Source organism: Lagopus muta, chromosome 11, assembly GCF_023343835.1.
Source record: "Lagopus muta isolate bLagMut1 chromosome 11, bLagMut1 primary, whole genome shotgun sequence".
Lineage (NCBI taxonomy): Eukaryota > Metazoa > Chordata > Aves > Galliformes > Phasianidae > Lagopus > Lagopus muta.
In genome coordinates this window covers 1,786,433-1,814,238 of record NC_064443.1, presented here as the reverse complement: position 1 = coordinate 1,814,238, position 27,806 = coordinate 1,786,433, and the positions used below count along the sequence as shown (strand labels likewise).

The window sequence follows — 27,806 nt, the reverse complement described above, 5'->3', positions numbered from 1 at the left end:
TCCTACATCACGATAGGTATTGTGTTGCAATGTGCACTGTACTTTGGGTTGCCAAAACAGCAGGAGCTTACCCCCAGCCTGCTCAGCCACGAGTCATACTGCCAGGGGTGCAGTGCATTGGAACTGCCAGGTCACAGCCTGAACCAATGGCTGAGCACGAGGTGAGAAGATGTGGCCAACCCAGGGAGCAGAGGTGCAAGCAACATACCTGAGTGACCAGAAGGGGTGGAGCCAGGATCCACCTCCCCTCATCCTCATTTGAGGGTTAGCAGCTGGGGGAACAACATCTCTCTAGATAGAGATTACAGTCCTCTTAAGCTGCCAATGGTCATTAGAAGGGGTGAGCCAGGGAGGTAGGCACCCAGCACCTAATTTCAGCCAGGTTTGTGTTATGGGAATCATTTTTCCCCCAAACTCCTCTATAATGGAATGCATGCCTAGGAACTGACAGATCGCTGTAAACTATGGATGTTTTGGCTCCAGTGTCGACCAGAGTCATGACCTGTTGTACTTGTCCCAGAAAAAAGTACACTGTAAGCTCTTTGTATGGACTCTGGTCCCCAAGGAGGCTCTCAGAGGATCTTGGCCCTCCCTTCAAGCCATTAATGTAGCCAGGCCTAAATCTTGTTCACAGGGGACCCGGCAGTAGCCAACTGGGCTGCGTGGGGCAGATGACTTTGCACAGCAGGATTCCAGAATGTCCTCTGAATTCTGTGGTTGGGTGGGGAGTCTTTCTATTCTTCATATACTCTCTCTTTGAGGAGGGCTTAAAACATTAAGTTGTCACAAAGCCAAGGAAATGGATTTGGAGATGGGAGGTATGTCTGGTCATTCAACACAATGATGAGAGCTGGGGGAGGCTTACGCTCCTTGGATCACAGAGAGAAAAATTCTGAAGAATGAAGACATAAGGAGAGTGTGGACCACAGCTGGAGGATTCACAAATAAACCACGCACCCCAAATAAGGCTGCTGAGAAAACCAGCTGCATTGTACCTGAAAGAAGTGGGAACCGGAGGGAAGCTGTCTTCAGGGAGAAGGAAGAGAGGCCTTTCTCAGGTCTCCAGCAAACCCATGAGGCAACATCAACCCCTTAAGGATGAAAGGGAATAAGTCACAATCTGAGAAGAGAAAGAAATTTGTCTAGAGTCATCAGGGGAGGAGGCTCAGTATGGGAGATAGGAATGCATTCGAGAGAGGAACCACATGCTCAGGAAATCAGACCTGCACCTCTGTACCTGGGCACAACCATGCTCATTTTGATACAAGCTGTTTCCTTGGCCTAATATGGACACTGCTGAGAGTTGGAGGTGATTGCAGGGACCTCTCTTGAGGACGCTGTTCTACAGTCTCCAAAAACAGTTCATTCTTAGCAACCCATCTTGACAAACATTTCTGCCTTGGAGACTATAGTACCAGAGAAGAGAATATGGGTGAAACTTGTAGCTTTCAGACACTCTCAGACCTTTCAGCACTACCTCTGCTCAGCAGGTCCTGTTCACTTGGTTTTTACTTTTACACCAACCCGTTAATGGGAAATACTACCTCTATCTGCGGAAGGAAATGACCTGGGATCTTCATGACTCCGTTCACCAGCTCTAGTTCAAGATGAGCCAAACCAAAATCCCTCTGCAGTGCTGCATCTCCATCCAGCACCCAAACACCAGGGCATCTTCCAGGACCCAAATAAGTTAAGGTTTGTATGGGATGGCCTGGCCAAAAGAAAGAAGAACAGAGGTGCTGATTTTGGCTCAGCCTCTCACCAGCTCGGACACTGTAACAGAGCTTAACACTGGATGTAAACGTCAGCTGAGATGGTGGCAAAACAGCCAGACAGGCGGCCTTACATTTCAATGCCAGCAGCACCCTAGCAAGCCAAGTTAAAGAAACCATAGGTCTCTGCATCAAAGTTGGAGACTACAGTGCGACTGCATTGTGGGCAGAGCTGCGACATATGGTCATAAGCAAGTCACCATACCTCCAGTCAGGATCCCTGTCCATGAGAGGCAGTTTCAGTATCACCTTGCCCATCTCACAGAGCTCCAGCTAAGGTCTCCAAGACACTTGCTCAGTGCTGCAACTGTGTGACTGGTTTTCTATGTGATGCTGTGTGACTGCTGAGAAACATAACAGTGAGGTCTGTGAAGGGCCTCCAGCTGCAGAAGATGACTAGTTGCAGCAGCACCCAAGACTTCTTAGGGTAACCTGGTTCACTGATGAGATCCACATATCATCATGTAAGGGCAGCATGTGGTCTTCTCTTCAGTCAGTCCCATTTTATCAGGTCCAGCTGTACCAAGTCCAGAAATGTCACATGTGATGAGAAACATGATCACACCAGGCTTGCTCTTCAGCAGAGGCCACAGCCTCAAGTAAGTAGGGGCAAACCAAAATCAAGCCCTATGGATAAGCCCTACACTTTCCCAGAATTGTTTTTTCTGGCTTTACCTGATTGTTGCACTAGAGGGTACTGAGTTTTTGAGCACGTACCATGGTGGCCCCTCGAGGGGATGGACGGGTGGAGAGACTTCCATCCCTGTAAAGCAAGATAAAGAAATACAATTAAACACAGAGCCTTCTGTGAACAGTACACCTCTCCTCCACTTGGAGTGGGATCACCACCAGCCAACATGTTGCTTAAATAGCGCCAGGACCCAACTGAATACTACCAGCTGCAAGACAACAAGCAGTTTGTCCTACAGGGACACATAGCAGCTTTATGTCACGACTCAGATTCAAAAAAGCAAAGGCTCAATGCTCAGGGTGAAGAAGACATTTAAGTTCCTCTGGGTCAACAACTACAAAGTCCTCAGCTGGAACTTCACTGCAGGCTTGGCACAACTGCAGAAATCCTTTAATTTAGGCACAGGGGCTAATTTTAACTAACCTCAGGAATTTCAGCTGATTTAGTAGTTAAACCGGTGCAGACAGAGATGGATGATGATAGCAATGGATGGATTGCAGCAGTCATGCTCAGAGTGCTAAGGAATTGACTTCAGAAAAATCAAGGTAAACCTTTTTAACTTCCATACAGACAGAGAATTAGCAATAACAAGAAAAATAAAATAGAGCAACAACAAAAACCAACCTTCATTAATTGTTTAAATCATACTGTTTCTCACTGGACAAAACAAGGAGGGTTGGTGAGAAAGACATCCTAAGATGCAGTGTGGCAAATGCAGGGCAGTGCCTGGAACAGGAGTAAGAAGGGAAGGAAGATAATTTCATTTTGTGAACACTGATGACCAGACAAGCTGTTGTGGCTGCCCATCCCTACTGCTCACCCTCCACACGTGCAGAAAGATGTGAGAAAGAGTTCAAGCGGTCTCTAAAAGCCTTTCTGTGGGCTGGCCTGGACTCCCGCACATTATGTGTCTCACAGCCACAGCTCACTTCTTCAACCCAGAGGCTCTCCTGCCCTAGGGTGCGTATAAGCTTAGACCAGCAAGCTCCTTCCTCCTAGATACACCAGTATCAGGCTCCAGCCCGCAGCAGAAAGGAGCTGGAAGGACCAGCAGCACGAAGGACCAGGAGCACTCTCCATTATGTTTGGCTCGTGCTGCTGTCTGGTGGGTCTAGAAGCCAGCACGTGTTCGGCATGGTCCCAAGAGCTACAGCTAAACAGAGGAGCCTGGAGCTGTACAAGCTACAACTCCCACCAGCTGAAACCACAGCTCATCAAAATCTCTGTGATGCTTTGTGCCCCCAGGATAGCTGGGAGAAGACAGAGCCCACACCCATGTTTAATGTTCATGCATTAAAATCAAATCCACAAATGCCAACTGGATTTTTTATTCCCCCCTCACTGCTTACACAATGCTCTAGAGCTCCTGACCCAGTCAGACACCCATCCTCTCCCTGCCGCAGCATTCCACCCTCTGTGGTCCCCAGCCTTCATCCTACAAGCATCCTTAGATCTAAGAGCAACGGCATGGTCCCTCAGATGGTTTTAGCTGCTATAGAATGCTTCCCCAGACCACAGTGGTCTGTTGTACACAGTCCCCTATTGTGCACAGAATCCCTGTGACACCCAAGTAAGCTAAGGTACATGACTGAGTGGTCTGAAGATGTAAGGGGACAGCTCTTATTAAACCCAAGATAGGTTGGGAGGGATAAAAGAGAGAGGTACACACTGCTCAAGTCCAAGGCAAACACAACACCTTTCAAAATGAAGGTGGGTGAAAAAGCAGCTCACCACCTCCTGCAACCTTTTACCTCCTGCAACCTTTTACCAGTGTATCCCAAGCAGCAGCAATAACAGTGAGGGGAGGAAGGAGCAATGCATCCCTCAAATCCCTGGACAGGACCAGAGCAGCTTATTGCAGTGTGAGAGCAGCTCTGACCAAGCCTGTGCAATACTACGGTGAACTAAGGAAAGATGGCTGTAGCAGACATTTATTTCACTTTCTGCTGCTTCTCTCCCATCATGGCAAATTAATAAGGTATTTGCATCTAAAAGGGGGACAAGCCTCTCACAGCTAGCCCTGTACTCTGAGGCCAAGGCAGAATTCACCAGGAGCCAGGCTAGAAAGTGCAGATAACACAGCGGTAAAATTCGCCACTGGATCTCCCTGTTCCTTTGGTGCAGTGGTGAAACCAGGTGGGATGGCCATGTGTGAATCCAAGGCTGCCTCTGAACTACAAGAAGTGGGATCAAGGGAAGAGAAGTGGCCCCTCGCCACCCTGCCAATTTTCACTGCTGTTAAATATAATAATCTCTGCTCTCTTTAATCTTGGCTTCTCCTCTGAGACCTGGCAGTAAAGGAAGCCCCATAATGAGGTGGGGAAAGAGGCGGAGTAATTGCAGCGAAGAATGTAAGCCCTGAGAGTTTGCTCAGAGCAAGGGGCAGAGAGCACAGGGAAACCCACCAGCTGCAGGAAGATGAAGCACTGGCACCTGTCTGGTGAGAAAAAGGGAGCAAAGCCAGAGGCTGGCTCACAGTTTCTTGAAATGAAGCAAGTGGATCTACTCCTGGTGGAGGGAATGGTGCAGCACCAACCCCAGGTTCTCCATCAGTACTTTCACTTTCTTGAATGCCGCTGCATTTGTTAGCAAGCAGGCAGCAAGGTTAGCAACAGGTATAGGCAAAGCAGGCAGCTGCTTGAGGCAGCAGATTGCCAGAGGTGGCAAAAGAGCTGGCTGCACACCACGGCCCTGCAGAGCCAGTTGCTATGGCTGCACCCTCACCCACAGCCTGGGAACGGCACAACCCCTGCTGAATTAGACAGCATTGACCTTCCCAGCCTTTCACAGCACCAGGGAGATGATGGAGATGGCTGCGAGCAGGCAGTCACTCCTGCTTACACCAGCACAGGCTGCTGGCACAGACCGTAACAGCTCTGTCTGGAGATGCTATTGTAAAGTACCACAGTGGGGAGCAGGACACAGACAGGGTTTCCCTGGGTGCTACTCCCCACCCCACCCTCATTCCTTTCCATCCACGTTGCAGGTTGGAGTGGTTCACCACCTGATCTTCAGAGTTCTCAATTACCTGTAGAAAAAAGAAGCCAGTGCATCTCTGAGCTCCTCCTGGTCTACTTCCCCCAGCTGGTATTGAAGGAACACACTGCACCGACTGCCTCATAAGCTGGCTCTTCTAGTGGCTTTCAGTCATAGAATCATTAAGGCTGGAAAGGACCATTGAGATCATCCAGTCCAACCATCAACCCATACCACCATGCCCACTAAACCTCAGTGCCACATCTACAGTTCTTGAAAAGCCCCAGGGACAGTGATTCTACCGCCTGCCTGGGCAGCCTGTGCCAATACCTCACCTTTCTCAGGAGAACTTTTTTCTAATATCCAACCTGAATGTTCCCTGGTGCAACTCTGTGCCATTTCCTCTTGTCCTATTGCTAGTTACCTGGGAAAAAAGGCCCACCCCCACCTTGCCACAACATCTTTTCAGGGCCTCAGCCCAGCAATCCAGTCAGTCCAGATTCTTCTGTAGGGCTCTTCCTACCCCCAGGCAGATTGACACTTCCCCCAAACTTGATGTCATCTGCAAGCTTACTGAGGATGCACTCAATGCCCTCATCCAGGTCATCAATAAAGATACCGACCTGGACAGACCCCAGCACCTACCCCAGGGGAGCACTGCTTGCAGTTGGTCACCAGCTGGATTTACCTCCATTCACCTCCACTCTCTGGGCATGCAGCCAGTTCTTTACCCAGCAAAGTGTGTACCTGCCCAAGCCACAGGCTGCCAGCTTCTCCAGGAGAATGCTGGGGGAGTCAGTAAAGGGTTTACTGAAGTCTAGGTAGATCACATCCGCAGTGCTTTCCCCATCCATCAGGAAGGTCACTCAATCATTGAAGGAGATCAGTCTGGTCTAGCAGGACTTGCCTTTCATGAACCCATGTTGGCTTGGTCTGAGCTCCTGGCTGTCCTGAACGCACCAAGTGACTGCACTCAAGACAATCTGCCCCATGACCTTTCCCAGGAGCTCCCCTGACTCTTCTTCTGACCCTTCTTGTAAATGTAGTCTTGTCTTTGCTTCCTTTAAAAAAAGCCACATCTGCAGAGCATGGTTGACAGCTGGTTCTTCTCAACACCAGCTTGTGACCATACCTGAGCCAAGACAAAAAAACCCAAGCAAATGAACAACAAAAAAGCTGTTCTCCAGACTACTGGAGCGGGGGTAGAAAGTGCCACCTCTTCTCCAGGTCACAGTACAGCTGGATGAGCTGAGGCAAAGCCATAGATTGAGAAGCTGCATTCCAGTTTTGGGTTTGGGACCCTAAAGCCAGAGGGAGCTGTGTCACTCTGACAGGCAAAAAGCTAGACTATATCTGTGTTAGGAAAGGACAGTCTTGACGATGGACAGTTTTGTACCAGCTTTTGCAGGGTGCTGCACAAGATTGGCCCTCCAAAAATCAGATCAAACAGCCTTATAGAGCATCAGAAGTTCTTCAGAACAAAATAACTGTGCTCAGTGCTGCCTCGGTGACAGGCATCTCAGGAATTTCCAGCATCCTTAGGCCTCCACTCTCCCACCTGGGCTGCCAAATTTAGAAAGCCAGTCCCATGGCTCACCCCCCCTATCCCCCATCACCTGGACTGCTCTCAAGGCACTGCACTCATGGACAAATCACTCCTCTGTGCTCAGATGAGCCCCTCTCCAGCAAAGATGCCTGACTGAGGGGAAAGGCAGGAAAAGCAGGCGTGTTTTAACATTCTCATCAAGCACACCTTGCTCCAGACACTTTGCAGCAATTTTTCCTTTGTAAGGTCTATCAGTTTCATAAATAGTACAGCAAAGGGAAGAAACATATCCTGTGATGACACAGGTCAAATAATCTCTCCCTCAGGAAACCAACAGTCTACAAAAAAATAACCCAGCATATGAGTATTGATCTTCAAGCAGATGAAGTGACACTAAAGGCATTTCTTAATCACCTTGGCAGCACGTAGGTGCAACCATATTGAAGTAGGTCACCTGGAAGGGTTTTGCTCCACAAACCTGCAGGCTTTTAGCCTGCATTTCTCTCAGAAAAACACTTGGCAGGAGCCAGACAACACTTGCATGCCTCGAGCATGTTTGTCTCCTAACACAGAAAGTCAGTGGGATGGGGAAGGAGGCACAGAGAGCAAGGCTTAACTTGGAGCTAATAACCCCCCTTAGGGTTTCTTTGAGGGAGAGGCACAAACAGCTGTGGAAGCATCCATGGTATTTTAACACCATATTGCAGTCCTCAGTACCAAGTCTTGGGAGAACAGACCAGCTCCATTGCAAATGCAGCTGGACCTCTCCCAGATCCCTCCCCTCCACCCCACACACTGGATCTCAGTCTGCTGCTGGGGCCCATCTGAACAGCTGTTGTTACAGTACACCCTCTGCTTCCCACAGCTTTGCTCCTTTCCAGCTGTGCCACCATTGCACGAGAGAGAGAACCAGGGAAGAACATTTTTTTTTTTTTTTAAGCACAATGCTGCCATTTTCACTCCACATCTTTTCCTCACATCAACTCTGTATTACAAAACATCACCCTAACTGGGGCTTAACCTACAGCCAACGTGAAAAGAACAGGAAAGAAGCAATAAGTGGAGGAGGAGTTCTGTGAAGTTTATCCATGTTAAATGCTGCCTTTCCCTAAGACCTCAAAAGGAGAAACCAGACAGCCTCTTGACCATGCTGTATTAACATATTTGACAGGACAAACTCTCCTTTGGTAGGATAAACCCCCTCTGTGAGGGCCCAAAGCCTCATTTTATTTAAAGCTGCTTTGGGGTTGGGTTCCTTAAGCTCTGCCACTACCACAGATAGATGCAAGACAGGGTAGAATGTCATAGAAGAGAAACTGATGTACAGCTGCAAAACCAAAGCCTGCTCTCCCAAAATCTCCTACGACCTGTGATTAAACCAGAAGAAACTTTCACAGAATACTTTCCACAGTAGGAGCCAGCAGACCCACAGAGTCTACTGATCTTCCCTCAGAAGAAACTGAACAGGCTGACACGGTGCTTCTCCTGCTGCATCAGGCCACGAGTCCTGGCTGGGGACTTTCCCCTGCACCATCCACATAGCTGCTGAGTTCAGGGTGTTGCCCTTGGGCCACTGTTTCCCAAGTAGTGAGTTTGCTTAGTACAGGAAAACCACTCTCAAGAGTTTGTATGATGGCACGATCGCTCCCATCTTGGTGGTCACAAGAGACAGGGGCAGCGCCAGTCCCTTTTGCAGAAAGCTCTTCCTTGGTGAGGAACATGCAACAAGTGCATTCTTCAGCCATAGGTCTGCATCACAAGACAGACACAAAAAACACGCCAGAGCAAAAGCAGTAATGTCCTCTGAATCGACCACAGTCTTTCAGAGAAGATGGGCAACTAGAAGAAAAAAACAAACAAACAAAAAAGGATATTCCTAGGTTTTCATAGGATAGAAACCATCTGACTGCTAACCTGATTAGCACCAGGCAGCCTGCTGCACTGTGTGGACCCAGCATTTATATTTGCAGAGCAGATTCACAGAAGGGCAGAAGCAACAACCCCTCAATGAGATTTTATCTTGTTACAAGGAGCTTATCCTCCAGGGATGACCTCACAGTGCTTAGCACCCTCAGAAGCTGGAAAGGCTGAGAAGGGAAGTTTCTCCTCCATTCAGAAGATCTGCTATATTTCAGGCACCAAAGCCTGGCTCTGGCTTTCAGATGGCTGCAAATGTGACAATGGAAACTTTACCAAAAACAGTGTGTTTTTGTAGGCACACATGAGGGGAAGTCTGGGTGGAACAGCTCCCAGACAGCTGCTAAGAAAATACTGACAGAAAGGGTGGAGGAAAGGAAGTGAAGCAATGCTAGAGCTCCATCCAGGCAACAGCTTAGTTTAACCCTTCTGGTCATCAGCTGAAAGAGCAGCTGCCACCATCAGCACGCTGCACAGCCATGAGCTCTCAGAGTAAATGGGATTAACCTTTGTGTTACCACTTGTTGGAACTCTGCTGAAAAACCATCTCCGTGGTTGACTACAAGCATTGCACCATGCAGAACATCGCCATACTCTCAGCCTGATGGGTGCCCAGAGGGCAGCAGCAAGTCATCAGTAGTGTGGAAGAGGCCTGCAGGGATCAGGAACAGTGAAGGAGACAGAGCAGTGGGTTTCCTGCTGTGTCGGGTTATTGCTAAGACAGGACTGGAGTGAGGATAAAAATCTAAAGGTAGTCAGCATGGAAAGACTTCTTTGCAGATGGCAAATTCACAGACTCAAAGCCATTCAGCTTGTCTCAGTTGCTGCTAAGCAGGCTATGAGATAGCACGTGCTACAGGTCCCCAGGCGTTCATGATGCTCACTCCCCACCAGACGTCACCCCACAGCTCCCTCTTCTGACACATTCCTCAGTTTTCGCTCAGAAATGATCCCATTTAACTTCAAGGGGTTGTTTTCTCCTCTAAAGCCAGGTCATTTTGATGGCCGTTGGTGTAGCATAAGCCCTTTGGCAGGAAAGTCCTGGGGAGCAGCACCTCACGCACCAAGCAGGGAGTTGCAGCCTCACGCTGAAGCCTCAGGTGACAGCAATGGGTGCACTATGTAACAGCAAGGTGGTCAGTCCTCACATCCCCAGAAACACAGCTGCTGGGCTACAGGAAGGGAGAAGGTAAAGGATGAGAGACGTGTTCTGGGAATGAGCTGACCCCTCTCTTCCCTGACACACTACATTCAATTAGCTCTCCATCCACAGAAACTGCACGTCAAAAGAGGAAGCAATTTATATTCATCTCCAGCAACAAAGAGAACGGGGGATTGAAGAGTGATTTTTGCCTGCAGTGGCAGTTTCTTCACAGAGCTAGAAATAGATCCCAGCTTTCCTGGAAACACACATAGGCTTTCTGAAGCAGGCTAAATCGAGGTTGAACATACAGAAGAAAATCAGTAAGAGAATATTCTTTCTCATTACACTTTGTTCTTAGAGCTGACCGGTATGAACGATTTGAGAAGCATCTGCACTGTACCAGGAGACAAATAATTTCTGAAAGCAAGGGAAGAAATGTAGCACCACTTCAGTGTCACAAGCAACAAACCTTTGCAAACTGATCCGTTTCTCTCCCCTCCTGCTCAGTCACGTTTCAAATAACCCTTTGCTTAAGAGCAGATCTTTAAAGATGTTATGCAAAGTGGTGAGCACCAAGAGACTTAGATCATAGTTGGGTCTTATTTTCTAATTAGCTGACAAACCATTATGCAGGCAGAGGATTCTCCTGGCCATCTCACTTCCTGGCCAGAAGAATCAATGCCACAGTGCTCCGGTGCTTTTGTCTGCTCAGTTATGAACTCAACTGCTGTATCTGCCCAATTCCAGCTCTCCCACAGGAAGGGAAGCGGGCAGAGCATGAGGATTCCTAACTTTTTTGCCCATCGCAGTTACGTTGAACGTGCTTCATGCTCAGAGCAGCCAAAATCTCAGATTCATAGAAATATTAAAAAGGCATTTGCAGCAGCCTCCAGGCACAACCTGCTTCCCCAAGGGACCAATCTCAGCACAAAGAACTGTTGCTAAAACTTGAGTGAGGTCATACATCTGGCAAATATAATGGCAACAAATTAAACTACTTTTTTAAGAACTTGGCTTGGCTGCCTGTGTGCCTTGGAGATCCAAAACAAAATATTTAACTCTTCGTAGCCTCCTCCTGCAGAGCTTACCACAAGCAGTTTTCATGCCATATCACCCTCACACGGTGTAGAAGCGATGTCAGGCTCCTTGTTCACAGCTGATCCATTGCTTCTCGGGTTAATGGCTTTGCAAATCAGTTACTGTAGATATTCCCCAGGTAAAATACAATTTAAACAAACAAACAAACAAACAAACACAAATGTAAAAGCAGAAGTGGATTCAACTCATTCTGGAAGCTATCCTGACCTCAGCGTGTGGAAACATGGTGCTTCATGGATGGAGCTAAGCACAGAACCCAGGGAAAAGATGGACAGGAGGATTTGGGCTCCTCAAATGTTTTTTTGAGCTTATTGCTCAAGAACAATTACTTAAAGTGTGCTTTCCACATCTCACCTGCCTCCCAAGTAATGCCCAGATATTAGAAGTGCTGGTACATTTTAAGTCCTGGTATTCAGCTCAAGGTAAGAGGCAATAGGAAGGGGACACTGAAAAGAAAGCATGCTGCCAAGATACAGGGCAAGGAAATGATTGAGATGGAGAGCACTGTCAAAAGAAATCCCCTTCTTACCACCTGAATCACGTGGAACTTGGTAGATTCCCCCTTCCCTTCACTCTTCACACGCACCCATGGCGCATTACTTTTACAAGAACAGGTTTCATAGATCAAATGAATACTTCTAAGAAGCTGAGTAAGGAAAAGCAACTTCCCCTGCATCCCACTAGCTTGTCCTTCAGCACCTGAGCATCTCATCTGTTTTACAAGCACAATTATCTTTCAAACGGATTCACTTAATGTCTGAAAGAAAAAAAGCATCTTTATCAAATGTGCCCGAGTCATTTGTACCTCATACAGTACGTTAGGGAGAATGGCAAATCACTTCCGTGGCATCCAAGACATTAGAAATTACCAATTAAGAGAAGTTTAAAAATCGATGGCCGCTGGAACAGCTCGTTTTCACATCCTCTCCATACCCACACCTCAAAAGCCAGCTCACAGCGCTGGGGTCAGGCTGACAAATGAAGGTCTTGCAGCTCATTTTTGTCACTGTTTCAGAGGCAGGACAGGCACACACATCAGAATCCCCTCCTCCCAGCCAGTCCATCACATCCGTTCATCTCAGCTAAAACACTTACAGTCTCTCTCTCTCTCTCTCTGTGGAAAGCCACTGAAAGCTTATAGCACAAGAGAATGGAAGTTTTTCAGTGAAGTGATTCCATTATCGTAATCTGACAGAAAATAACATTAATCAGACTGGGAGCTCAGAAACAGAAAACAATCGTGTGATAGAACACAGAGAAACTCACATTTACAATCCACCCAAAAAGCACAGAAACGAGAAAGCTTCACACAAATGAAAGAGAATTAATAAAAATAAAATATAAAAACAGTGACAGTGCCAAGAGGGGCTAAAGACATGGAAAGCACCAGAATGGAAAGAGCAAAAACCTCCTGGTGATGGCAGGGGATGCAAACAGCTTTGTCCACGTGGGAAGAGGATTAACACAGTCCAGACACAGTACAAGCAGACTGCAGCAGGAACAGGTGCAAAACACTGGTGTAGCCTTAAGGTCTGTAAAGCTGTGTGTGAAAGAAGGGTGCCAGCCAAGTCGCAAGCATCTGCGATGCCCACAGCACATCTGGAGATGGGGGCTTTGGAAGCCCTGGAGTCTGGCAAACAAGTGTGACTGTCACGGATTGGGAGAGAAGCAAACTCCCAACGGTTCAGAAAGTCGTGGGGAGGGTTTGGTGAACCCTGAGACACTCAAGTTCCTACAGCTCATTTCTTGAGAATGTACAGAACAGATTATTACAATAATTCGTGTGTGTTCACAAAAGCTATCTTGTAGAGCAGCATGTACCAGAAGTCCAAATTCTTTTGCAGCTACATACTGAACACCTGCTAAAGACCTGGAAGTCTTAGGAGCGTGTGATGCAGGGAAAGGGGTGAGTGATGAGCTGTTCAGCTGTAAAATCATCTGCAAAATGACTGAAAATTAAAGGCAGTCCAGCGTGAAAAGAGAAAAGGTTTCTGACTGCAGCCAGTGTGCTGCTATCTGGTTGCCTTTTCTCCCCCTCTCCCCTTCCTTTAAATTAAATAAATGGACAGATACAAAACAAAAGCTGCCTGACAATCCACCCAGCATCTGACCTAGCAGAACTAGGGCCTCTCCTCTAGCCTCAGCACAGCAAAGTCTTCCACAGACTGCATGAGGAAGCAGGTTAAATCCCACCTCTGTACAAAACCAGCATTTAATCCACGCCATCAAATTTGCCAGGCACGAACTGGAACTTGGTGAGGCAGACCATTCAACAGGTGCTAACTAGGATCTGTGATCTGAGAACAGAGGGGAGCTCCCACTGGCCAGGATATTCTGGGAGATTTTCCTTGAGCCACATAGCCAGCAACAAACCATCTGGCAGCTCTAGAATGCTTAAACTCTTTAACTGAGCAGCAGCTAAGGCAGGAGAGATGAAACTTTTTCAGATGGTCCTCAAACCCCTCACTGGTTCCTACAGTACCTGGAAGACATAAGAAATCACAAAAATCATCCACTCTTACAAATAAAAATCTTTTATTTTAGTAAAGTAACAAAGCTTTGTATTTACAGATACAGTAACTGTACATACGAATTAAAAATTGATTACTTTCCAAACCATTAAAGTCACCCAGTCTGTTGAGAATACAAACCCCTGCATCCTCCAAGGGCCTTCAGCGCTCCTCTTTCACAAACTCAATTCTCTTTGTTCTGAATTATTTTCTGCTGGTTCTCCAGAAACTCCTTCAGCTTGTTCTCCGTGAGGGTCAACCTCTGCTCCAGGATGGAAACTGTCTGCAAAACAAAAGGAAAGCTGCCACCGAGCCATGCAGAGAGACCAGCTGTGTGCTGTGCTGTCAGAGGGCAAGGGAATGCTATGTTCAAGGAAATACTCTGAGCTATTTCAGAGCTGTAGCACCAGGGTCAAGTGAGGAACCGTCCCAATGTAAGGCAGAACAGTGGGGTGATGAAGGCGAATTACAACTCAAACTGGCAGCACATACCTCAACATGTGGCCTGAATTTCTCTGTGCAATCCAGTTACCTCACAAAGGGGTTGTTATTAGCTCCTCCTAAAGCTGAAGTCATCGTGGACAGAGTATATGGAAAAAACATTTTAACCAGGAAGCAATAAAAGCCTCTGCTGAAAATCCTTTAATGGACCATCCTTAGGTAACCAAGAGAGCTATCTGTGGAAAACCACTTTCAGATTCCAAAGATGCTGGAATAACTGATAATAGGCAGTAATTACATTTAATGCTTTAATACCCATAAACAGCAGTCAATAGCTTCATATTCTGAGCATTTTTACTGCCATCAATAACATACCTTGTCAAAAACAAAGGATGTTCAGAACCTCAGACTTCAATAAAGTAATTCAAACAAACTTGGGCTATTTGTATAGAGGTTATAAATAAAAAATCTTCAAATAGCACATTTCATAAGCACACGACTGAGTGCTTGACAAAAGAAAGCAGGTCTCTTTATCTCCATTTTATTACTGGGGAAACTAAAATGCAAAGAAAGGAAATCGTTTGGCTAAGGACAGTTGATAGGCCAGGAAACGTCTCCTGCAAAACCATTTGGGAAATGAGAGGAACAGCTGGAAGGGATGAAGTGAAAACACAGGCATGGTGAAAGCACACCACCAAGCACTACTATGAAGACATCTCTGTCAGCCACACTGCAACACCTCATCTTGACAAAGTCAGGAAGGGCTTTGCATCGTAAGATTCACCATAATACACTTCTTTTCTCCCTCCAAACACAGCTCAAATCTTAGCTGAGGCCCCAGGCAGCATATCAGAGCTAATAGGAGCCAACCACACTGCTACACACAGCGGTGGAACAAAGCACAAACACAGTGGACTTCAGAACACGTCAAATTTGAGGAAGAGTTGCAAGGAAGGTCTTGTCTGCTTCATACTTTCATGTAATTTTCATTCCAATGAATTCATAGTGAGCACTGTTTTGCAAACTAGAAAAGGAAAAGGAGAAAGATGGAAGATGTACTGAATTCAAAGAGCTGATGAGCACAGACCATTCTGAATACACAGTGCTTAAAATACGCAGTCATAGGAAGGTGTGGGAAAGTACAAAAATGCCATTACTGATACACACACAGGCACCACACAAAGAGAGAAAGTAACTTCCACACAAAAAGGCTACTTCCTTTTCAGTTGACAGTTTTACAATGTTTCTATGGCCTATTCCCAAACCAAACCCTTGTTGGGAAGCAAATTAACCCACATGTATTCAACTGGTGCTACTTTTCAGAAGGTGATGAGCCAACAACCCCAGGAGACAAATGCCACCAGCCCGGGTTGACCAGATGCAGCTTTGCACTCAAACTGTTTCCCTATGGCAGGATTATGGCAGGGAGGTGGTTGAGTCTCCATCCCTGACTGTGTTTAAAAACCGTTTGGATGTGGTGCTCAGGGACAGGATTTAGCTGAGGGTTGTTAGAGTTGGGGTAGGATGGTTGGGTTGTGGATGGACTCGATGACCTTGAAGGTCTTTTCCAACCTGAGCGATCCTATGATTCTATGACTTTGGGTTCTCAGTGTCAGAAGCCTTAGCCATGTGTGCACTGCACACTGGAAAATGGTGAGGAGAGCCACACAGAAGAGACAGCGTTGCATCATTTGCACTTTCTAAGGTCTGGAGAAAACATTCAGCTTCATCCTCCCCTAAGCTGAGACACAAAGCAGTCTTATTTGCTTACATGATGATAAACTTCCCATCTCGTTCCCCCGTGTTATTGCAGTGACGGTGGCCCAAGTACAATCCTGCAACAGTTTCAGCTTTTATCAACATCCTCTCTTTAATTCGAATCAAATACTTTCAGTGGGGACACGGCCTCCAGGCAGAGGCTTTTGCAGAGCCCTGTGGGGCAGTCCAGCTGGCTTCTTTTGAGAATTACAGATTAGCAGAGCCCAGCAGTAGCTGAATGCCAGCAGAAACCAGTTCCTCCACTGCTCAAGGAAAACCCAAGCAGCAGAGCAAAGGACATTTGTGTTCCTCAGGTGACACAGACTCCTCATCATAGCCTGTAGCACATTTTAGAGATCAACGAGACAAATCCCTGTGGTTAACCACAAGAGAGAGCAGTCCAGACAGAAGGCCAGTAATTAACTAAAGCCAAGCACTGAGCATGGAACTGAGAGAGAAGCAGACCAGAGCATAAAAACATAAATAACGCTGCGCCCACTGGGCTACAGGATGCCTAACAAGCCGGGGATGAGACAGGGTTTGATTGAGTAAAGGACAGGGGATGCAATGCTGCTCTGGTTGAGCACTGCGGGACCCTTCAAAACATTTATCTGCACAATGCTACTGGAATCAGGTGCTGGTTGTGCCTACAAAGGATACAGCCAAACACCAACTGCAAAGCGCAGCACTGCCTCTTGCAGGCAAAACGTTACACACATTTCCTCTATTCCTGACATCATGAACCATATCATAAAATCCCTTTCTGCACTGAATGTAGAAGTAGTTTCCTAGTTTTACTTCTGTAAATAGATTCCTAAAGTTCACTCCACCCCAATGGTTGTCAGCTTTCCGCTGACTTATAATGCATCAAATAAGAAGCAGCGTTGTTTCTACCTCTTCAGTTTTTCCTTTTCATCTGCATGTCAATTTATGAAGACAGCATTTTCCTCTCAATGTATTAAAAAAACACATTTGCCTGCAAAAGAACAGGCAGCAAATGCAGAAATGTTAGAATAGGAAAAACTATCAGATGATCCAACAGCAGTTATAAAACAGGGATTTCTAATCACAAAGCACAAAGACACTGGAATGATTACATCTCTGTGCCACGAATACATCATTCTTTAATTCTTTGCATCAACTTACGATGATGTTAGGAGTGTAATATGTTTTAAACTTCTAGGTGTATGTTAAGTAACAATGAAAGTTGAAGAGGCTTTTATGTCACTTACCTGCAGCAGCACTCTGGGCAGGACGCCATAAGCAGCTGTACTTATTCACTATGTTGATGGCAAAAGCTAGGACATGCAATGCTGTGGCTATTTAAAGCTTCTCCTTGCTCACAGCGAAGCTCAGAAGTTCCTTACAGCCCTAATTCATCCAGGGACCAACTGTCTACTGGATGGGGGGAAAAAACAAATCCAACCAAACATATCTTTCAGTATCTTTACAGATTCCATGCAGCAGCCTCTCCTTCTCTTCACCTTATGGGACCGGCAGAGAGGGCAGGCAGTGCAGCAGCAGAAGAGCAGAACACAAAGGGGATGGATGGCATGTGGACTTGCAGAATGAGACAGGTAAGCTCCGACCTGGACTTGCTCTGACTCCTGCCATGCAGGTGGCATGCACACTGGCTTGTTTGAAGAGTCCAGCTGTGATTCTCTACAGGTTACCCAGCTTTCCATAAAAATGGTTAAGCCCCAAAGAGGCCCGAAAGTACAGAAAGTAAATTGCATTACAAAAACACTGCATCAAAAGGGGGCAGAAGGGTCCCTCCTCAGCAAATGCTAATGAGTGGGCTCAGTGGTACTTACGCTTTCTCTAAACAAGTTCAGTGAGTAAAATAAACTAGCAGAGAAACAGTTCTCATCCACGTAGCCATAGATCTGCATGTTTGCAGAAAAAACACCTCCTTCCACAAATGACAGTTTAAAATACTAGACATAAACTGCAGAAATGAAGAGGCTCATGGGAGAACTTGAGCAGCAAGTCACATTAAAGTTCACACACAAATGTGTCTGGTGAGAAGTACCCTTTCCACCCACTGCACAAAGCTTTGCCCTGACTTGCTGTCAGCCTCCCTTCCACTTCAGTCGCCATATCCAGAGGAATCCAAAGGATGCTCCTGCTATTAGTAAGTATACTTAAAGAAAACTAGGCTGCCCTCTTTATGCACAAATTATACCCTAGCACTGTTTCTAGTTAGGACTCGAACCTGCTACCAACACTCAGAATCTCTGAAGCGTTCTTAGCAAAAGCTGGTGCTTTAGACTAAGCAAGGGAAAGATAAATAAATCTCACATCCAGTAGCAGAACAAGACACGATGCCTTCGCTGGTATCAATGCATTAAGGAGCAAACAAACGCACTTGGTGCTCTTCGTATGGCAGGACCAGCCTTACTTTATACTAGTCAAAACCTTCAACTCAGAGACCAAATACACCAGTAACTTTTCACATGAAAAAAGATGACAGTGCCTTGTTCCTTCAAATTAAAACAATATCTGCTAAGCCAGAGGTATTTTAAATAAGCTCCATATAACAAGCTCCATCATCCTACTTATTTTGAATCCAAGCTCTAAGGTAAACTCACAAAGCCTGTCTGCACCAAGAATCTCACAGCAGCCAGATTTAACAGCAGCACATTGATTATTTCAGAATGAAAATGTTTCATTTAATCATTCTGTCTTCACTCCCCCAATATTTCTTCAATGCAACCTCATGAATTTTCAAGCTTATTTTGAAACACTAATTCCACAAAATTCTCTGCTGCTGCCAAACACTCAGCCCTGGTGCAGGCAGACAGGGCTGTACAGCTCACAGCTGCTGTACAGCCAGGGTTAGGAAGGCCCACAAACACACTGGATGAGCTTTTCTAAATATGTGTTCCTTCTACCTTCCAACACTTCACTTTCTCAGATGCCTGAATCAGTTCAATGCTCCTCAATGAAAGAGGACAGAAGCAGCTTTGGTGGTCCTGCAAAGGGCTTGGGTTCAGTGACAACAACAGCACTATCACTTATAACACTCATTCCAACTTCTACAACAGAGAAGGCACACAAAGTACCTGAAAATTCCAGCACTGTCAACTTTGCCAGACCAAGCAGCATGGTCAGTGCCAACGCTGCAGCAGCCAAACAGGCCCTGGAACTCAGCCAAGGCTTTTCATTGCATTAAATCAGACACGTCCAACCTGCAGCCCATGTAATGCAGCCTGCCCTCTGACACTGCCATCATGGCAGCAGCTCTTCCCAGCCCAGCTCACCCCCGGCGAGCAACCAAAACATCAGCCCTTCACTCACTGCAGCCCAGGCAAGCCATTAGTTTGGACACCAGTGTACTAAAATCAATCCTAGAGTGCAGGAGATGAGCTACAGCTGTGACAGTGAGCTCTGTGCAGCGCAGAGACTCAAGGCACGTAGCTGTATCTCTAACTGTGCCTTCCAAAGCAGAAGGCTCTCACTAAAATGTTTCATCGTGCCTCTCTGTTGATTCAGTAGATCAGAAAAAGCTAAACTGACAGTACTTGCACAGGGTGCTGAAAGGTTCTGCAGGAGAAGAGCTGCGCTGTTACAGCTTCCACAGGTCACAGAGTCCAGCGACAAAATCTGGCACACTGAGATGAGCCAAGGTAAAATATTAAGCTATGCATGCTGAAAATGACTGCACGGCATATTGTTTAGAAAGCCCAGAACACTCAGGTCTTCTCAACCACAGGGATGATGACGTGCCTCAAAGATGTACTGTGTCCTTTACACATTACCCTATCTAACTCTGGAAGGATGCAAAGCACTCAGCTGAACGCATCCAGCTCCTGCCACTCAGTGGCTGAAAAACAACAAGATAATCAAGCAGTATCAAGTGATCCTTCTTAAAGATCTGCTCTTAAGAAAAACAAAACAGACTGTGGGAGGCGTTGCATGTGCCTGCCCACCACCAGCTACAAGGGGAAGACCCTCAGAACCTGCAGGGAAACAAGAAGTGTTTTTGAGAACCTGGCCTCAGGACAGGGCTGTGCAAACACAGCACAGTCACTGGAAGTGCGTGTAACCCAGGCAGTCTTAGAAAGAAACAAAATCCTTATGAGATTCTTATAGCAAGCGTAGTTTAGAAATGCATTTCAGAAAATAATAACACAGATGATGGTTTATTGAGGACTGGCAAGAAACAGGGTGCTTCATTTATTCTGAGCAAGAGGTCAAAGATGCCACATCTCCAAGAGATGGTTTTGAGTCATCTCTAAGCTCTTTTAATTAAGATTTAAAAATGAAATTCATCTAGCATTTCACAGACTTTTCAGATTTGAATGCTTTATGCTTTTTTTTTTTGCTTTTTTTTTTTCCCCCCTAAATGATGGTTTGGATTTCAAATCATTTCTTTTGGAAAAAAAACCTGTTTGCTGCTTTCTCCTACTTGCTGGGAGCTCCCATAGCCAGCAGCAGTTCAGATATTACAAGCAACATATCAACCAAGACATTTGTGCAAGGCACAGGTAGCAGCTTTTGTGACCAATAACACCATTCCTTTACTTCTAACTGCTTGTCACTGTGTAAGGATTTACCTTATTGCACGTAGATTAAACAACAGGTTTAATGCCTCTCAGAAAAGAGATGGCATTTATTCTAACACGCACTTTAAAGATTGTTTCCCTAAAATGTACGATGCAGGCATGATATTAATCATCTGTATTACACGCATTGCACACACATTTAGTTTTAATTAGGAAGCATCTCATTTCTCGCAGTCTTTTTTCACAGTAGACAACTGCAAGTGTCTGGAGTGAAGGCAGGAGCATACAAACTGTTTAATATCACTGTTGCTAATGCAAATTTCTCACTGAAGCCAGGATGCTTACTCACACACAATCCTACTCCAGCTGAGCAGTTCAGCTGCAAGTGCAGAAAATGCATTTCAGATACACACACCAAGTAATGTGTGTTCTTAATATCTGCCCCATTTTGGTTCCAGCTGAAAACCACCTTTACGCCCCACGACTTTAAGGAGAAGTTATCCAAGAAAAACACAACACCTTTAATCTTCATTCCCACCCCTTTGGATACACACTGAGATACTGAGATCCAGCCTTCAGTTGTAAACAGACAAAAACCTCTTTCCTCATTTTCACATCTCTGAAATAACAGTAAATAAGAGGATTTTAATAAATTGTTTAGACACTGGCAAGATACAAAACTGCAGGGGAGGGAGGAGCAAGGCTTACATGATGCATGCTCATCACTCCCATCCCCTTCTTCTTGTTACTGGATTTGAACTGCCCACTTTGCTACAGAAGGGCACCAGGGCATCTCTCAGTAAGCCAACAACTAATGCAAATGACTTCACATCGTATTTCAAGATAGCAAGACTATCGAGCATGTGCTACTCACCTGAAAGAGGCAGTCAAAGACTAACTTCTTTATTTTCATGTGAAATACTGTCTACAGACATGTTTAGAAAAAAATATGGAGCTGCTGTCAGGTCACGTTAGACCACTTTCTTACTTAAAACAAAAACACAGCTTGCTGGTGAAGAGGAAAAGATAAAGGTTTTATTAAACCATACTGAAAGGATGCTGTCAAGACATTTAAGAATAAAATCACAGAACCACAGAATCCTTGGATTTGGAAGGGACCTCTTAAAGCCATCATCCCCCCAGCTTGTATTGGTAATGAGGGTCACCTCAACCCAGGTGCAGATCTTACATTTGATTTGTTGAACCTCCTGAGGTTCATCTGGGCCCACTGCTCAAGCCTGTCTCGCCCCTCTGATAGCATCCCTTCCCTCCCTGTGCTGTACTGAACACACCCCACAGCTTGGTGTCATCAGCAAACTTGCTGAGGGTGCCCTCAGCCCCACAGTTGATGTCACTGATGAAGACATTAAAGAGCATCAGCCCCAGCACCGACCCTTGGGAGACATCACTGATCTCCATCTGGACACTGACTGCCACCCTCTGGACTCAACCCTGCACCAGTTCTTCATTCATTGAAGATTCTGCCCATCAAACCCACATCTCCCCAGTTTGGAGAGAAGGGTTTTGTGGGGCACCGTGTCAAAGGCCTCAATGAAGTCGAGTTAGATGACATGAGTGGCTCTTCCCTTGTCCACTGATGCAGTGATATCACAGTCAGAATTTCACAACATAAAAAGGAAGCACATCTATTAGTTGTAACAGCAACTGCTCCATGTTGAAGCAACAGACACCAGTTTCCTCTGCTCTTATTAGAGAAATCTGATGAGAAGTGCCAAGTGAAGAAACAAGCCTGTTCCATGCATCCTGCTGTGCACTAATGCCTTACTGCTTCAGTGTTTCTACTTTCATTTGGTGGCTGGCAGGAAGACACCTCTTAAATAGAACAAAAACAATTCTGCTGTCTTCAAGTGCATGACACTCCATCCAGAGATCTATTAGCAACAGAGTGAAGGCGTTGGTAATGGATGAGCAGCAGACAATGCAGCTTCAAGCGTGTGGCGCAGAACGAAGCTGTGTGCCAGCAGGAGATGACAGTGCTCAGATGATTTCTTGCTATTACCACTTTTAGCAGACAATTTTTCTCCTTCCCTCTCTTTACCGCAATAAACCTTGAAATGATAGCTAAGGAAATGCTACAAAAACGACAGACTCAACAGATTAATTTTACGTTTGCATATTTTTGCAGAGTAGTTTATCACAACTTCAAGTTCCCCCCACACTAAATTGATACAGTGCTGGAAACTCTGATAAGCACAGAGAGCAGGAACTCAAGGTGTCACAACAGAAACGCACCCAAGCTCCCGCACCGCCAACCAACCCAAAATTCTTGGTGAACTCATGGATAGCTACATCAATAGAAAATGCCTGGAAATATTTTTGGGGTGCTGGTGAGGTGTGCCTGTCCTTTCTCTTCAGCTAAGAAAACAGCTTCAAAATATCAACCCACTGATGCTGTTAGTGTTATCTTTAAGTGAGCAATGCTCAGGCATTATGTAGCAATGACTTTTAACAGAGCACTGGGAGACTACTGGTATAGCCTCAGCCTTTCTTGAAGGGAGAAAAATGATGAAGCCTGTGATGCCTTATTTCTTCACAAAGACTTTTTGCTGTTTATTTGTGAAAGCATTTTTTAAAAGAAGCAGTGGTGTCCTTTCACAGAAAGAAGTCACCAACTCCAAAGCTGGAGAAACTGTAAAAATATGCATTAGCTTGAGCCTGCAATGTGCAGGAAGCAATGCTCTGTCAGGCTCTGAAAGGAACAGCCAACAAAGACAACCATCCAACAGTCACTGCTGCTGTCTCCTCTGCAGATCTCAGCTAGCAACCAGCATGTTGTGGTCCCTCCTGGACAACACTTAATTGGCACTGACCAGGTGATAAAAGATTGAAAGAGGTGATAAAGGTGCCTTCGAGGGCTCTGTGCTCCCTGCTGTTGTAACTCACCTGCACAGCATGCCCATAAGGAGAAGGAAAAAAAGTGCAGCTCCACAAGCAGGTTCCTTTTTGTTACCTTCTGTTTCTTTGCCCTGCTAACTGCACCTGTGCTCCTCCTCCTTCAGGAATCTCCTCTCCTACTCCAAACACAAGGGATTCTTCCACGTTCATTTGCATAAGCTTGACAGTTTTGTGCAGACTTGTTTCACTTCTAAATATTACAACGTTACAATTATAATGAAGAATTATGAAACCATGTGAACAACACGTTGGGTACATTTACTTGTGCATACGCATGGTGTTAAAACAAAATACAAGAGACTAGAATCAAAGGATAACAAAGTACTGTACAGATGGCAAAAAACTACAGCTGAAAGGTTGCTGAATGCACAATTACTCAAAGCAGCTTCTACTTTTTTTTTTTTTCTTTTTTTTTCTTTTTTTTTTCCTTACACTATAATTTCAGGGCTAGTTTCAACGTTATCCTAAAACCTCCTAATTCATTCCTCCCCCAGTGATCTCCACTTCACTCTCTTTTTGCTAGGTTTAAAATAGCATTTTGATTTATTTTTTTTTCAGTTATGCAACGACTTGCAGAGATGTCTGCATTGCTTTTATCTAGTTTAAACCCCACATACTGCAATATTTGCTCCCTCTAAGTACCTATGAAGTTGAAAAGAAGACATTACACAAACTTCATCAGGACCATGGATCTGATTTGTTTAATTAAAGATGAATATCACAATCCAAACTTACTACAGAGACAAAAACAGTAAGATATTTTGTGCATGTACTAGGTTGTACTTTATCATAAAAACACAGAACCAATGTCATAGAAGAGCTTTCTCCCTCCAGTGAAGATTCTAAAGACTATAGAAAAGTGTTTTCTTGCACTTCTGCCAAACGAATTTCAATATCTTTTGGCTTTCACTCTATTTTAGACTGCCTGTAGTCCTACAATGCTTTATATCCCCAAATCAGCTGTGCTTCAGTACTTGTTGGGTACTCCAGTGCATCATCCTAAACTTCTTTGTGGATAACACGTACTTCTCTGAAGAAAAAAGAGCCAACTCAAACCAGTAACTCAAGTGTTCAATATTCAGTGTTAAACATCTGCTTGCTCTTCCCCAGAAACAACATTCCAACTCACAGAAAAGAACTCCCATGCAGTTTTCTTCCTTCTGATGACGTTGTGCTCTGCAGATCAATGGTGTTTACACCACCCCATGCCTTCTCCCCACTTCTCACATCCCTCAAAAATATACAATGAAATTTAGCCCCAAGAAATGGTCAGAAACAAACATTTCCTAACAGAAATAATGAGTAATGATTTGGTTAAACAGAAAGGACTGCTTAAGAAGAATTTAGGGACAGAGCTAACACACACTGTGATGGATGATCATTAACAGTTGATGCCATTCCAGCACTACTTTGGGTCTCTGGGGAAGAACAGCATGTGAATGCTTTGCAAGGGCTCAGTTGTTTGCTAGCTGTAGGTGAAAAGCTCATTTGAGAGGTGGGGCCCAGGAAGGCCCAGACATGTAAGGTGAGAAAAGAACACTGCAGAAATTGAATGGCATAGGTGAATGTTGGGGGCTGGGGAAAGGATCTGAGTTTACCTACAGAATACAACATAACTGGGGGAGAAGCAGTAACCAGCCAGTCACTGAGACAAGAGTTCTACTACCTGCAATTTTAGCCACACCTTCAGATATTACCTTGGATAAACTTTGGCTAATAACAGAAGGTACCAGAGATGGCCTGTTTAGCTCTCTGCTGCACTGCAGCGTAACAGAAATGGGGAAAGAACAGAACCTGAAGTTCTGATGTGAGAGAACTGAGATACGCTGATAGATCAAAAGATTCATCAAATTAACCACTGAAAAGCAGAGATTTTAGACTAGCCACATTTATTCTATGAAGCTACTGGAAAATTTCATTATAAAATCAAATAGCACACCATACCTGAGTCAGAACATCCAGCTGTCCTATAATATGTTCCAAGGTATCTGCAATATGGACATCCTCCTCTGGCCGTTCATGGTTCCTACCAGTATCCTGAGATTTTGTTTTCTTAAGATGAACACCACAATCCATTTCTGATGGCTAAAAAAATAAACACATAGAGTCTGCTACTGCAACAGAAACAACCGGAAAAGATTTTCTGTTTTATGGAGGGTAAACACTGAAGGACAATTTATGGTGGGAAACAGTCTGAGAGGGCAAGAGAAATCCAAGTGTTTGTTCTTTGTTCTTGCCATGGCTGAAAAAAGAAAAGCCGCTGCAAACTCATCTGTCTTCACAGTCTGGAGTGGCATGATTTTTGTTGGCAGTATGTGGTGCATTTTCTTTCTAAAGCCTGCATTAGGAAAGGCAAAGCTTAGATAACAATACTGAAGCAATCCTGAAAGGCTCAAGTTCTGTACGATCAAAAGCTTTGCATGCTCATGTAGAGCCACAGACTGTGCTGGTAAATGGATATTCAATAGAGCCACACAGTGCTATCTCTAAACTGTAGAATTAAATAAGCTACCTGACAGGAGTCAAATTATTCAATTCTAACAGTGTAAGGAAGAAAAGGTTTAGGGCCTTGTGCAGCAAAAGGTTCCCTCCACGGTCTGTTAGTTGTAAGAAAGCAATGATGTAGAACTGAAGCTCAGCTAAAGCAAAATGATCCAACATGCATTACAGACACAGCTTTGATTTAACCCTGATAATTTATCTTCTTTTAACTTGAACCAGTTTTCCCTCCCCAGTGAGATTAACTGTACAAGATTACTTTGAAATTTCAATTTCAACTGTTTTAGTTATGCAAATCTGAATATTCCATTCAGAAGAAAATTTTAAAAACATATACAGATCTTTACTAAGGAGCTTTTTCTTTCAAAATGCTGTATTCCTTCTAGAACAAACGCTATTTGTGTTAATTGTCTGCATTATCACCAGCAGAAGTTTAGAGTTCATCTAACTGAACAATTTAGCCAACCAACACATTAGTCTGCAATTGCAGACAACTTCCTTACCTTACACTGACAGCCATTACTTGGTATAAACCTGAGAACTCAGAGCTTAAAACGTGGCTCTCCACGGCCTGATGCCTGGTGCAGTTCTATCCCATGGATGGGACTTACTGCTCATGTGAATGGCAGAAGTTTGGAAAACTGACAAAAAAGAAAGGGATCCAGATAGACTGAAAAACAGTCTCTGTGTAGCTTCCATTTCTACACTCACACACATTGCTGTGAAGGCATTTTTAGTGCTGCACTTAATCATTCACCTCTCCGCATTTAATGCAAAAAGACCATTTAGAACGTTTCATGTAACTTTAAAACCAGAAATGTTTAGCATAGTAAGATTTCTTTTCAGATAAAAACATAAAGAGAGTCTACAGGCACTCGGCTCACTGTCTTTTCAATCAAGGCTGGTTGGAAATGCACGTCCAGGCAGAACATGTTCCCTGGGACAGGACACACAAAGCCCAACCGTCACCACGTGCAGTGAAAGGCCACCAACACACTGCTCACACACAGCTGGGTGGCACTGTCAGAAAGGCTCCTGTGGCTGCTATCCAGCCCCCCAGTTAAGCAAAGTAAGCAACAAACAGTGAGACAATGGACTACAAGAAGAGAGAGGTAATAGGCTTTGGCAGAACTCCTGCTGCTGTCCACTATCTGCTTTTAAGAGCTGCACTCCACTGCAACCAAGCCATCAAAGACTATCCGGAGTCCTTGGCCAGCACGGGTCACACTGCAAAGCCCAGTCACAGGTTTGTGCTGCAGGTAGCCCAAGAGCCACGTGTTGTTCACTGATGCACTAATTTAATCAACTAAAACCATGAACTCTTACAGACACCACTCTGATCGCTGCTTACAAAGAGGCGGGCAGAGAAACTGAGATCAGCTCGCTCCAACCTCTTACTCATCCCACCTGCTTGATGGATGGAATGAAGGTACACTCTGAAATCTGGGACCTCTCTGAGGAGGCCTCTCCAAGAACGCTGCATAACGTACACAACAAAGGTTAAGAATCTGCCCAACACAGGCACAAGATAATCTCACTAAAAACGCCAGCAAACCCTCATCTCATAACACCTGAAAACATTCAGCAATAAATGCAGCCCACAACATACACAGAAGAATCACAGAACAGAATCATAGAATTCTTAGAGTTGGAAGGGACCTCTGAAGGCCATCCAGTCCAACGCCCTGCAACAAACAGGGACGTGCACAGCTAGGTCAGGTTGCCCATGGCCTGATCCAGCCCCACTTTGAAAGTCTTCAGGGATGGGGCATCAACCACGTCACTGGGTAACTTGTGCCAGCACCTCACCACCCTCACTGCAGAAGACTTATCACTTATATCCAACCTAAATCTACCAACTTTGAGCTTGAAGACATTTCCCCTTGTTCTCTCACCACAGACCCTGCTGAAGAGTCTGTCCCCTTCTTTCCTGTTGTTCCCCTTTAGATACTGACAAGCCACTATCAGGTCACCTCTCAGCCTTCTCTGGTCATGTTGCACAGCACCAGCTCAGCCGGTCCTTGTAGAGA

The 27,806-nt window shown here is 45.2% G+C and overlaps 1 protein-coding gene across 6 annotated transcripts in view; it reads right to left on the bottom strand.

Moving 5' to 3' along the window:
• Positions 1–2,489: 2,489 nt before the first annotated feature.
• The window catches only part of POC1A (POC1 centriolar protein A), a 68,697-nt gene continuing 43,380 nt past the window's right edge, over positions 2,490–27,806 (bottom strand). Inside the window, exons 10-14 of one of the 6 annotated variants that reach the window (XR_007379283.1) lie at positions 25,222–25,362; positions 13,796–13,937; positions 11,135–13,626; positions 3,088–3,189; positions 2,490–2,535 (exon numbers count right to left, since the gene is read on the bottom strand). Coding sequence is in view for 5 of the 6 variants with exons in the window: in XM_048957398.1 (XP_048813355.1) it covers positions 13,839–13,937; positions 25,222–25,362 (240 nt within the window). In the remaining variant the exon portion in view is untranslated. Of the gene's footprint in view, positions 2,536–3,087; positions 3,190–9,379; positions 13,627–13,662; positions 24,509–25,221; positions 25,363–27,806 lie in introns of those variants that run through there. The other 5 variants (XM_048957398.1, XM_048957397.1, XM_048957399.1 and 2 more) reach the window with 5 other exon arrangements.